This window comes from Austrofundulus limnaeus, unplaced genomic scaffold (genome assembly GCF_001266775.1).
Source record: "Austrofundulus limnaeus strain Quisiro unplaced genomic scaffold, Austrofundulus_limnaeus-1.0 Scaffold129, whole genome shotgun sequence".
Classification (NCBI taxonomy): Eukaryota; Metazoa; Chordata; class Actinopteri; order Cyprinodontiformes; family Rivulidae; genus Austrofundulus; species Austrofundulus limnaeus.
The window spans coordinates 1,042,241-1,055,502 of NW_013952531.1; the positions used below are offsets into that span (position 1 = coordinate 1,042,241).

At 39.9% G+C, this 13,262-nt stretch overlaps 1 protein-coding gene and 1 long non-coding RNA gene across 2 annotated transcripts in view; one reads left to right on the forward strand and one right to left on the reverse strand.

The window, feature by feature from the left end:
* The window catches only part of dusp10 (dual specificity phosphatase 10), a 15,985-nt gene extending 5,031 nt beyond the window's left edge, over window positions 1-10,954 (reverse strand). Inside the window, exons 1-3 of the mRNA XM_014015454.1 lie at window positions 10,770-10,954; window positions 8,043-8,869; window positions 482-850 (exon numbers count right to left, since the gene is read on the reverse strand). Of these exons, the coding sequence (XP_013870908.1) occupies window positions 482-850; window positions 8,043-8,823 (1,150 nt within the window). The 5' untranslated portion in view covers window positions 8,824-8,869; window positions 10,770-10,954. The remainder of the gene's footprint in view (window positions 1-481; window positions 851-8,042; window positions 8,870-10,769) is intronic.
* Window positions 1-13,262, forward strand: part of LOC106522451 (uncharacterized) — a 118,687-nt gene that overhangs the window by 97,622 nt on the left and 7,803 nt on the right. The gene's annotated exons all lie outside the window — the stretch shown is intronic.

Below are 13,262 nucleotides of genomic sequence, written 5' to 3' on the forward strand. Positions count from 1 at the left end.
GCCTACAGTATTTTCACAGTCTTTATTTTACAGTTAAAATAAATGTTTATCAAATAATGTTTCATGTTACAACTAATCAGGGATCCCTTAAAGAAAAATATAAAGCACAGTGTAATTACCAGGTATACCAGGTACCCTTATGTATGGACTGGACATACCCAGTAAGCATCAGGCTAGTACTAGTTACATACCTAATAAGTACCAAGTATGTACCAGTTTGGTACCCTGAAAGTACCAGGTACCTTCACAATAAGTAGCTCAGAGTGTTGTGTACTAGATATATAATATTACAAGTTACTACACTCTATTTTTAACTGCCCTGTTATCCTTTTTTTGTAAAAAAAAATAAAAGTATTATTTTTTGTTTTAAGTCACATAGTGAAGCTACAGAGTAATTTGTGTTTTTCCCAGCTGAACCGTCTCGCTCTAASCTTGTTTTTGTCAAACCACAGTTCAGACGTTTGGTGGCAGTTTTTCCTACCGATGAACTCAAAGGCCTCCTCGAAGTACTGGCGCAGGTTCTGCTTGTTGCTGTCGGTGGCGGGCAGGCGCTTGTAGCTGAACAGGCCCGTGTCGTAGTGGTAGAGCGGCAGGTGGGTGGTGACGTTGAGGATGTAGCCGATGTTGAAGCGCTGCAGCAGGCTGATGTCCTGGCAGTCCTGCTCGTTCCCCAGGTAGAGGAAAGGCAGGATGGGCGTCAGCTCCGCGTTCTCTATGTCCGGAGTGGAGGGCAGCGAGTGAGGTAGAGGCCCCGTCAGGCCGGCCGAGGCGCCCGGGTCCAGGCCCTCGTGGAGGTGCAGCGAGTGCTCGCACAGGTTTTCATGGCTCTGCCTGAAAAAGCTAAGGCCTCCTGTGAACACGCATAGAAAATAAACTTAGAACTGTTTTAATAATAAACAGCTGTAATAATAAAGAAGTAAGGCTGCTCAGCAGGTGGACAGAATCAAACRATTTCCAGCTTGACTTTCAGCCTGAGACTAAAGTTAAAATGCTGAGATCAAAGTCAGAAATCTTACTTTATTCTCTGACTTCTAAGTTTCACATTGTTCTTTATTCTCAGAATTCTGAAATTCTGAGAATAAAGTCRAAACGCTGAGATTAAAGTCCAAATTTTGACGGTAATCTCAGAATTCTTAGAAAAAAAATTCTTTGCACCGTAGCCTTAACCTTCATTATCCTATTAGTGCTTTGCTGTGTATATATACAACCTAATTACATTTACCATATCTACAGTTATGATAAAAATATAAATAAATAAAACTTGTTTGTCTGCTCACAAATATGCCAAACACTGATGCTGTTTATTTTAAATTGATCTGTTACACATTTATGTTTAGATAAGTAGATAAAAAAATTGAATTTTTATTGCACAACTGCTGAGAAAGAACGATCTGCACCTTGGTTCTTATTTTGGACAAAGTGTAAATTTTCTTTGTTTAAATATATAAAATTAAACCAGACATTATAGGGAAATGATTTTAAATTATATTTCTTAAAGAATCAGATCTGATTGATGCAAAAATCAGTAAGTGGAATCGGCCGGATGATGAATTATTGTCTTCAGCTGTGTTTGAATTTGCAGACCATCTCTTCGGTCTGAGCAGAGAATGAGGTTAAAGGTTTAATTCCCACAGGAGCCACGCGCTAAAAATACATACGGTCACGTTTCTGAGCGTCACATGATGCACGTTACGACAAAAGTTTGCATACACATCTGATAAAAGCAACTGAAAGAAGCTCTCTGACAACATTTGCTTCTCATTTGAAAACCTCCGTTTGGGTTTTAATGTAAACAAAAAACAATTTCTGTCCAAAGGAAGAAGAAAACTGCAGAACAGACCCACTTCTCTGGACATCTGCACTTCTCCAAATAACTGGTTTGCACCTGTTTGTAACCGTGATACCATCGGCCAAAGTTTCCCTTCGGCACTCCAGCTGCGGGGAGGGGTCGGGCTATCAGTTGACGAATTGTTCACAGTACAAGAGCTGACATCATGCAACGTGAGGTCATCRTCCCACAGACTCCCCCCATGGTGGTGGGAGGCAGGTGGGAGCCTCCTGCCATCAGCCAAATGGTGGTTTTTTTTTTCATAAAACTGCCGTATTGTTAACCGTTAACGACAAAGTCAGCTTAAAACACGACCTCTAACAGCAGCAAGGCGTCAAAATAGTGATAGTTCACGGTTAGAATTAGCCTCTGGTAAATAAAAAAGAGGGGAAGTTCTCCAAAACTCAAAGGGACGTTTAAAAAAGGGGGAATTTTCAGTCAAATTCAGRGTTTCTTTTTGGTTTCTCTTTTTGTAAAACAAGAAAAGACAAAAATGTATATAATATCCAACAGAGTTTCCCTTTAGTGGATTTGTTTAACACATAATAACATATCTTTTAAAAAAAACTTACAAATTTACAAACAAAAAAATGGAATTTTAGACTGTTATATTACAAAACACACAATGTCTAATGGAAATTTCCCGTAACGTTTTTGTTTCCCTTTAAAATGTTTAAAAAAAAACAACTCTGACATTTTTCTTTAAAAGTCTTACCATTGTTGTGTTAAACTGTGTCATTATGGGAAGTTGTGGGTCTTTGGGTTTTCTCATGTAATTAGCAGGTTTTTAGGATTTTAATGGTCCAATCAGACGTCCCGTTTGTTGTTTAATTATTTCAAAGGTCTTCAGYCAGAAGGTCGTTGTCGCCATATTTCAGCGCAATGTGTACAAGAATATTTAAAAATTAAAGCTGCACTGATTCATAACATTAAAAAAACTATTAAAGCAATTTTCTCTTGGTATTTTGTTTTTGTTGTTTTTCTTTAGCTCCTTGCTTTGCTTTTTTTTCCCATTCCATTTTATTTTTGTTTTTATTTTCTTCTGTGCTGAACCCAACCTTAACCCCGGCAGCATAASAGGACTGTTTTCGAAAATGAAGACTAATTAAATTCTCTGCCGATGAGTACAACAAACAYTGACGTTGCAGGATCAACAAACTTTTTATTTTAAAGTGGTCGACCTTTGATAAAAACAGAGGGGCTTTTCAGATGGAAAAGAGAACAACAGAACAATCAGGAGCCAAAGAAAAAACTAAAAAATTAAAGAGATAAATCAACAAAGTGTTGAGAAAATTACAATATACTGCACATATAATGCATTAAAAAAATCATTTTCTTTATTTGCTTATTTTACAGGGGCAGCACTATGGTGGGGGTCTCAGGGGGGCAATGGCCACCCCTATACATTTGCTGTCCCCCCTTGAGTCTCCTTCTCCTGTGAGCTTTTGGTCATTTTTATTWTGTTTGCCACTTGATAGTAGAACATAAAACATAAAAACATTTTTATATAAGAAAAGCTATTATTTTTGTTTTGATAAAACGTTTAAATTAATGTACAGAGCTCATAAAGGTATGCTACTTTCCAACATTCAAGTAAATTTTGTTAAAAGAGAGAGCTGTTATTATCTTAAGGGAAGCGAAGTGTTTGTGAAACCCTGGTTCCGTACGAGCCTGAAGGAGCGATCCACTTTAATCCAGGGAATACGTTTGTGGAATAATCTGGAAGACGAAGTTAAAAATGCCAGATCTTTGTATATATTAAAGACAATGATAAAATCTAGTATTCTGAAGAAACATGGAGAAGCATAAGTGAATTCATGCAAATTGGTGTTTTAATTTTAGCTTTGTTTTTAGTTTTTTATGTTTTCAGTTGTTTTGATTTTTGTTGTAATTTACTTTTATTTTGAACATATTTTGGGTATAAAAAAGGGGCAGATATAAGATTTATTCTTCTTCTGCCTTGCATTTTATTTGATTTTATTTTGATTGCATGTTTTTTTTGTTCTTTGTTGTGTATGTAATTGTTACAAATAAAATGAATAAATTTCGAAAGAACGAAAAAAATTAAAATAAACTGAAACAAAAAAGTAAACCTATTAGACGGTGATTTCTTTGTTCCCATATCACAGTAATTATCAAAAAGCCTATCTAAGACAACAGAAATTTTGTTTTTTCTACTGTGCCACCCCAAATCGTCAGAGGAGCCCTCATTAAGCTTCCTTGCTGTAAGTAAAGTCTAAAATGAGTTTAACAGGACTTTATTTTGTTTTCCTGTAAACCACGCGCTTTTAACGGAACTTATCCATGACCTGCTCTATGTTAGGTACATGCTTTGGTTAGCGCTCAAAAAGACACCCAGAACCAGCTCCACAATGAAAACCGGTTTGGGCTCAGACTTTGTGCCTTGATCAAAACCAGATCATCGATGTCACGTATTTAAAAAACCAGCAACAGAATCTCACATTACAGCCAGATGAAGTCTGTCGAGCGTGACCAGCTGTCTTTATCTGTGACTAAACTCGCAAACTTGAGAAGTGTTTCTGTCACTTTCATGTGCCAGCGGCTCGGTTCCTGTTTAGAAACTACCGTTTCTCCCCCAACGCCGGCAGGCCGTTCTCCATTTCTCACAGTAAACTGTCCAAAACTACCAACGTGTCGTTTCAGCTGAACGAAACATAAACTATCAGGACTCTTGGCTGCGAGAAAGGGAACCTGTTTATGGAAAAGTATCACATCGCCGTCGTGTTTTGAGTAAATCCTRAGTACAGTTAGCTGGTAACTGAGCAAATAATGGAGTGTGAGTAAATTATTCAGCAGCGATCACACAAGCATGCTCCAAATATGTCACTTGTACTACATTTAAAAAAAGGGAGGAAAAATCCTGCTCAGTTCTGCCTTTTTTTAAAGGAACTCGAGTGTTTCAAGGAAGCAAAACATGTTCAGCTTTAAAAAAAATGTTGATGAAAAATTTAGAACCAGAGGTGAAAACAGGGCGTCTCCAGTTGTCATTTTAGATGTTTATATAAACAAATCCTCGRCAAAAAGAACAACGTATTCCATTTTATTTTGAATATCAAATTATTGCCCTGGCTTTTCTTGAAAGGATGCATTTCGCTGAGCCGAATTTTAGACTCGGACTATCTTATTTTGAAAAATGACGAAGGTACGGCCATTTCTATCAAACCTTTAAAATAACATTGTGCACATTTAATTTAAATATTGTGCTTTCTTGCACTATWTTATATTAGCACTTTGAATTTGTGTGGTGAATGACTCAGCTACTGCACCAAATTTTAGCTCAATAGCTGTAAAATTCAGCACGATGTAGACTTTTTAGTGTGGGCTATGGTCAGTTTGTTGTGTCGGCCATCTTTAATCAGATCGATTATCTCTGTTTGTTCGATGATTTGAGATATTTTGCTAACAGTCAATGACTCAGATAGTTGATGCCGAAGCTTTAAACACATCTAGTTGCGATGTCTCAGCTACACAATAGATTTTACCAGAAGATCTGTAGAACTTGTAGCTGTTTTTGTGTTTCTAAGATCGCTGTGATGTGGCGGCCATGTTTAATCATATCCACTCCAAACTTTAATTACTTGTAGATGCAYATCTAATGCAGAGMTTTATAGTAACTAAGTGCATTTACTTTGTAACAGTACTTAAGTAAATTTTTGAGGATTTGTAATTTTACCATGTATTTTTTTAAATCGTGACTTTTACTTTTACTTAGTTACTTTTATAACCTAAAAATGATACTTTTACTTCTTTACTTTTAACAGATAACTTCTTTAAATTTAACACCTAGTCAGTGTGCATTGCCAATGCAATGCACACTATTGTGATTCGTTTCCCATCCAAGTCATCTCAACTTTGCCATGCTTCTCCTCCTGCATACATTGTCCCAGAGCTGCCATTGTAATTTATATCTGTAAAGCTCCTGTGCCAAATGATGGCTATGCCTTTTGGTACCTGTACAACTYATAGTTTTTGAAATATTAATGTTTAATAATTTAAAATGGGAGTCAATGGAGCCTTGTATTAGTCCAATACTGCCCCCTGCTGTACCTACTCAGTACTGCACCATAGTTTAATAATATTTAAACTTAGTAGTTCAGTATTTACAATACTAATATGTTAGTTTTTTGATGTTTTACTATAATATTGTCCTAATATTGCTTTATTGCTATAATATATTGCAGTTTAGTGTCAATAATTGCATTGGCGATGTGGCCTCTTTCTGCACACATACAAACCAACTCCTGGCAATCCACTCTGCCACAGTTCCAATGGTCTCATGGTGAATGCCAAGGGCTTTCATGTGAGAGATCAGGGTTCAAAACCCAGCTACAGCAACTTTAACAAAAATTCTCTTTAAACTTCCTATTGTCACACAATTACCTTAATTACAAACACCTGCTGACTTGACAGGCACAAGCTGGTGTAGAAAACACATTTGTCACTGTTCATTCTATAAGTGCACTGCTGCAGGTAAAGACATGCWACATGGCAATGCACACTTGTTTTTACATCGTAAAAACCCGTGTCTAGTTAGTGTTGCATTTACTCAACTAARTCATATCAACTATTTCCACTAAACCTAGTAGAGTAAATTTGAGGTAATGTTATTTTWAAAAAATTGACCAATTTAATCAACTTGGTTTTGTGGAGCCGGTTTGGTTCTGTAAATTTAACAGTTTTGTTAGAGAGCATGGGAAAGTACTTTTACTTCTACTTTCCCAGTTTTTGTGAACAGTTTTATGACTTTTACTTAAGTAGTTTTCTCATCAGTGACATTTATTTTTTACCAAAGTCATTTAAGGTAAGGTGTTAAGGTATTTTTACTTTTACTTAGTTATTTGTTTCAAGTACTTTACAGAGCTCTGATCTAATGACTACGCTCTGAAAGTTTTGTTGAGATCTGTTAATGATTCACGAGATAAAACATCATCGCCCGGCAGGTGATGAGACGAGACTTCATCTGAATAAAACCAAACGAAGGAGTGAGTCTGGCTGTTCTTCCCACTGAGGCGAGCTTCAGACAAACGCCRGGGCTGGATGAGAAACCAGAGAGACGCTTCGTTCATCAAAGCCGACAGAAGGACCGAGGGAGTCAGGGAAAAGAAAAAAAAGGGCGGGGGTAGAACCAACGTGGGGGAGAATAAAGGGGATCAAGGTGCTCTGATCTACCGTCTCAAAACCGGGCCCTGAACACAACACGGCGCTCCAGCTTCAAACGCTCACACCAAAGATAGAAAAGCTGGCAGCAGCCCAGGAGCTGCCATCTGAACAGACTGCTTTATTTACCAACAGCTGCTTCTCACTCTTCGCAAGAATGTTTACGCCGCTTGTATAGAAAGAAGGCGACCGTATGTTTAGGCGTGCGTGAAAGTGGGGTAAACAAACTCGCGACTTGAATATTTGCCACAAACTCTGCTGTTTGTTAAAGCTTCTCGCTGAGCTCAGATGAAACTACGGCCAGTGTGTGGACGGGAAACGTCGACGATGAAAGCTACAACACTGCTGTAACACTGTAAAATGAAGCACGAAAAACTGTCATCGTGAATTTTATCGAAGCTCGAAAGAGCGGACGGGGAAGTGCGGTTCTAAAATGCGGGTACTCGCTTGATATAAACAAAGCACAGTGTTACGCAATACGCACYGTTGCGTTAAAATTTTTGGGCCTCTCCATCGCAAACGGCTCTTCCACGGACGTGGCCTCGGCTGTTTCCGGAGGTAAACAAACGCACGTGGGAGCCAGCATGGGGGCACAAATTTTGATTTAAGCAGCTGGTTCGGATGTTATCATCCATTAAATGGACGTTATCAATCCCATAGAATGGCTTCAGACTGTCCCGACAGTGCCCCCTAGTGGGTAACCAGTGCCATATATGTTGGAATGCAACAATCTGCTACCACCAGAGTCCGGTCTACTTTTTCGTAGCCCATGTCATTTTTTCTAAAACTAACCTAAGTGGTTTTATGCCTCATATTTACCAGCAAACAGTCTGAAGTCATTCTATGGGACTGATAATAACAAGCTAATAACATCCATTTAATGGACTGATAACATCTGAAGCGGGTGATTTAAGGATACACTGACCATCGATATGAGCGGAATATTATGTGGTCTTCATGAATTTGCGATAAGTCCCTTTGTGGCACACTTCTACCAAGATGTTGCAAAGATCTGCTTTAGTTCTTATCCGGTTACCTTTGAGGATCATGGTGTCCTTGCCCTCCCTCCTCAGGGACTCCAGGACCACATGCAGAGGCTGCGAAGACGTCAGCCGGCTGGGATCTGTGGTGTTCTCGTCGTAAACCACAATGTCTTTGGAAAAAATGCCCTTAAAAGAGTCCTTCCCCTCGCGGCAGGAGATGAGGTCCAGCACGGTGATCTTGCCCTGCTGCAGGCGCCGCCGGCTGATCTTGTCGGAGCAGTTGATGTGCACGGCCCCGCGGATGTGGCTCTTGTTGTACTCCATGAAGGGCCTGCAGTCGATGACGACCGGCACGGGCCCCACAGGGTGCCCCAGCGGGCAGCAGCTCATGCGTTTGGCCAGCTCGTGAGGATGGATGACCCTCGGGGCGGACAGGGGCGTGCCCGGGGCGAGGCCGGGGGCGCTGAGTGCTTCGTGGTTGACGACCGTAGCGGCGGGGGGCCCGGCATAGCTGAGGTTGGGGCTGCTGGCGCTCACCTGGCTGTGGCTGAGGCTCTGGCTGTCCTTCTCATAGGTAGTCACAGAACAGCAGCTGGCACTGCTGCACCCACACGACAACGAGCGCGTGGAGCCCTTGGATGAGGGCATATACGTTACAAGGTTGGCCGTCGCCCGGATCTTCACCACGGTGGTGCTGATGACCACGTCGCTGCCGCCGCCGCTGCTGGTGACGGAGTCCAGGTAGCTGGTGTCCAGGCGCAGTTGGAGTTCCTGAGGTCGGATCGGCCTTGGCAGCGCCACCACAATTCTGTCGTCGAGGGGAGATGGAGGCATGGGGAGGCCGAGGGCTGGACGTATACGGAGAACTCAACAAGCCGCTCTGTGGAGACAGAGATAAACAAAAACACGTAAACAGACGGAGCCCAACCATCTGCCAGAGAGCTCACACAGGACGACCTCTTGTCTGTTGGATCAACACGCAAACAGAGCGCTGGAGTCAAATATTAGCACTGTCAACACCTGCAGAGCTACACCCATGGTTGTGGGACCATTTAAGACACGGTCACTAATAATAAACAGTGAATCACCAGAGTGGGTCCTGCAGCTGATTGATTCAGCTTTCACAGAATGTCTTTTTGTTTTTACATGTAAAATGTAAAAAAAATAATCACTAAAGCCATAAATGTCAGCTTCTACTGTGTGCTGTTTTAGCTGTTTACGTTTAGCGTGTTCAGACAGCGGGTGCTGTTGGTTCCTTTTTGTAGCATTTTTATTATTCAAAATATGTAACTTTTATTTACATTTTTTCCCCAATAGAAATATTTTGAGATTTAATAAATTTCTTCAAAACCAATTTCTCAAATCGGCTTTAGCAAACAAGCTTTTTACCTTTCTGCTACATTTAGCTTCTAGCTACTATTCTGATTTTAGCTTCTTGTTTCTGATTTTAGCTTCTAGTTACCATTCTGCTTTTAGCTTCTAGCTTCGCTCTGCTACTTTTAGCTTCTAGTTACCATTCTGATTTTAGCTTCTAGTTACCATTCTGCTTTTAGCTTCTAGCTACCATTCTGATTTTAGCTTCTAGTTACCATTCTGCTTTTAGCTTCTAGTTACCATTCTGCTTTTAGCTTCTAGCTACCATTCTGATTTTAGCTTCTATTCTGCTTCTAGCTTCTGTTCTGCTACTTTCAGCTGTTACCAGTCTGAAACTTTTAGCTTCCAGCTACTGTTCGGCTACTTGTGCCTTCTAACTATGGTTTTGCAACATTCAGCTTCTTGCTCCAATTTTGCTTCTTTTAGCCTTTAGCTACAGATCTGCTGATGTTAGCCTCTAGCTACTGCTCCTTTGTGCTTATAGTTAGGCTACCACTCTGATACTTTTAGCTTGTTTTATGTTTTTAGCTTCTAGCTACTTTTTGGGTACAATTGGCTAGCTTTTTGGTACTTATACTTTTTCTAACTTTAGCTTCTGCTGTTTTTATCTGGCCTTTGCTGCTTTTAGATGCCATGTTGGCAGCTTTTTCTTTTTAGATACAGCCTTTTTGTTGTTTTATTCTTCAGTTTRCTACTTTTAGCTTCTATTTATCAGTTTTTGCTTTTACCCAGTGTTGCTTCACAGTTTTCTAATTTTCAGCCTCTTTAGCAACAGTAAAGTCACTCAGCGCTCATGAATTTTGGCAGAAAATGTTTCTCTGCTGAATGTTTCACATCARCTCTGATCCTGATGTTTCAGAACATGAAGAGGTGAAGGAGGAAGAAAGAAATCAGAAAATACTGCATTAAAACGCCCCGCCTCAGKTTGCTCTCTCAGCCAAGCGTTTAAAGAACAGCTCCTTGTCATCAGGATTTTATGCTTTTTTTAAATTTATTTTTAAAATTACTATTATTTCAAATGTATTCTGTAAATACGGACGCCCGGCCCCGGCTGCCATCCTTTCAGCAGCTTCAGCAGAAAACATCATTCATGGTAAATTCATTGAAGAAACCGGCATGGGGACGTGCAGAGAATGTGATGTTAGAGATGAGCTGCAGACTGAAGGAAATCCAGTTTCACAGCAGSTCGGAGAAGAACGGGATAATAAACAGCTGGCCTCAGACATAAAGGCAACGGTTTGGAACTTTGTCGCAATAAATAAAACAGAACTGAAAAGAGAAATAACAAAACACTCAATACGATTGCGGCATTTTAGCTCTTCATTATTTATAAAGGCGCACAGTCCCGTCACATGCGCTTTTTTAACAGCCTGTCCCGCTGATAACTTGTATATTTTAGCGCTTACCGGTGAGTGTCACTTCACTGCAGACGGGTTTATTATCTCCCCCGGACAGCTGACAGCGTTGCCTCCATTCAGTCCGTCCCGGTGTTGTGGTTCGGCAACATTTTTCAGGACTTTTTACCCAGCTCGGCCCCCCCTCACTGATTATATTGAAAGGAGCCTGCCGACCTACTGAAGTCGCGCGGCGGAATTGACGCGACTCCGAGCCAATGCGCGGCTTCATTAATATTAAATRTAACCCTCCGCGTACAGTCGGGCCCCGCCCACACGATGGGAGGGGCCTGGAAGAGCCGAAGTGGGAGGGGGACCGGCCTCCACTCCGGAGCAACGAGGARGGATGATGTCACTGGCAGCCAATCGAAAGGCTCTCCGGGAAGCTCAAGGAAGAAGACGTGGTGCGTTCAGGTGCAGCTCGTAAACTTGAAATTTGACACTGAAATCTCTCTTTGAAGCAATTTAGACTCGTTATGTACAAGTAACACATAAATGTGATTCAAAAATCTATAATTTTTAATAATATTTTCTTTTTTTACTGTACATTGAATTAATTTTGTTTTTATGGAATGAATAAAGTTTTGAAATTATAAAATATAAAAAAATAAATATAAAATTATTTTATTTTTATTTTTAAAGCATTCTATTAAAATGCCTTCTAGAGCTTGAACACAAAAAAATTGTCTTTAAAACAAAATATATTTATATTGCTGTGAAATTGCTTGGGTTTGATTTGTCTGTTAGTAAAATATCTCGTGAACTAAAGGACAGTTTTACAGCAATTTTATTCTGACYGCTGGAAGATGGCATAAGATCTTTATTTTAAAATTTGGCGTTAACTTTGTGTGACTGTTAGCAAAATATCTCAAGAATCCTCGCACCGATCCTAATGAAACTTTCAGGATGTAACTACTGGAGAACTGATTAACATTTGAACTCAACTTGTTTTAAGATGGCCGCCACAGCTAATTAACTCTAGTAAATACAAAAATTGCTACAACTCAGTCAGTTTTGAATATATTATGTCCACATTTTGTGATGTAGTAGCTGAAAGTTGCCCCCAACACACAGTTYAAAACAGGGCCTTTTTTTCTGGAGCCGTCTATTCTTAATAGATATTATAAGACAGGAAACTGATTTTATCAACACTTTCAGAAAACTATAATTAAACATATTTACTATGTTTAAAGTTAATAGCTTTTTTGTTTGTGTTTAAATGATGTAAAGTCAATTATGAAAACTATTAATAAAATAAGCTGTACTGAATACTGTTTGTATTCACTGTTGTGTATCTGTTTGTCATGAAGATCGTGCAAAACTGTTTCGATGGAGAGGAGGAGAATTGGCAAATGAAGGCGTCAAATTAAATATGGTGCCGATCCAGATTACTCTTTTTTTAAATTAAGCTGGGGATTTGGCCCTGATGCAAGCCTGCCCTTTCCAAGAACCTCTTTTATTTATTTKTATTATGTTTGCAAATCAAATCTGCTCGTATTAAAGACAAATTTAACAAAATAAGAACTTTGTATTATTGCAGTGGAGCTTAGAACCGTTTTTGTCGTGCTGCGTTTGTTTCCATTTTTCACTAGCTTTGTTTTTATCAGTGCTAACCTGTCTCCAGGTGAAGCGATGACACACTGAACCTGCTGCAAGCAAGAAGCAAAGCAAAGCGTCTCTCCGGTGCGAGACAACACAAGTGGCCTGTTCACAAGACGAGGAGGAAATATTATTAGACATAATAAGTATTTGGCAGCGGGACTGTCGAGCAAAGTGCCAAATTGGCTGACAGCACGGCCCCGATACGACAGGATCAATGTTACGGTGAGAGGGTCTCACTGGCTGCAAAGCCCCAAATATAATCCCAGCACTCCATTTGTCCTCGCAGGCAATCTGAAACAACACGGGGCATGTGTTMCCGCTGCTATTATTAGGCCTCTGTGCAGTTATTTATAAATGGACACAGCTGATCAAAGCTGATAGGTGTCAAGTGACTCTTGTTTCTGTGAGTTAAAGGGTAGAGAACAAACACAAGGTGCCAGCAGGTTTACTGTTTTAAGACAGAAACCCCAAATTTTGACCTCAAAACAACTTGAGTGACCTAAACGTTAGGCTAGTGTTAGACGTACAGACTAATGGCCGTATTGAACTGTTTATTCAGGGATTATTTTATTTCTATTTTGTGATATACTGCAGRGGCACCATCAAGGGGGGACCATTGGGGCACAAAACACCCTTTAATATGAACACACCTATGCTTTGTGCTATGTTTTATACGGTAAATGTTTTGCTTATATTTATTTTGTATATCTATTTTTAATCTGATATATTCCCTATGTGACTTGGATATGTTGTTTGCTTGTTTTGTTTCTCCTTCACTTTTTTCTTATGGGTGTCTCTGGTACCCACCAGCAGGGGTGTCACTAGGTTTTAAGGACAAGGGGGGCTCAGCCCCATGGAGACGCACAGAACTTTTGTATATTATATATTTGTATTGTGTGTATA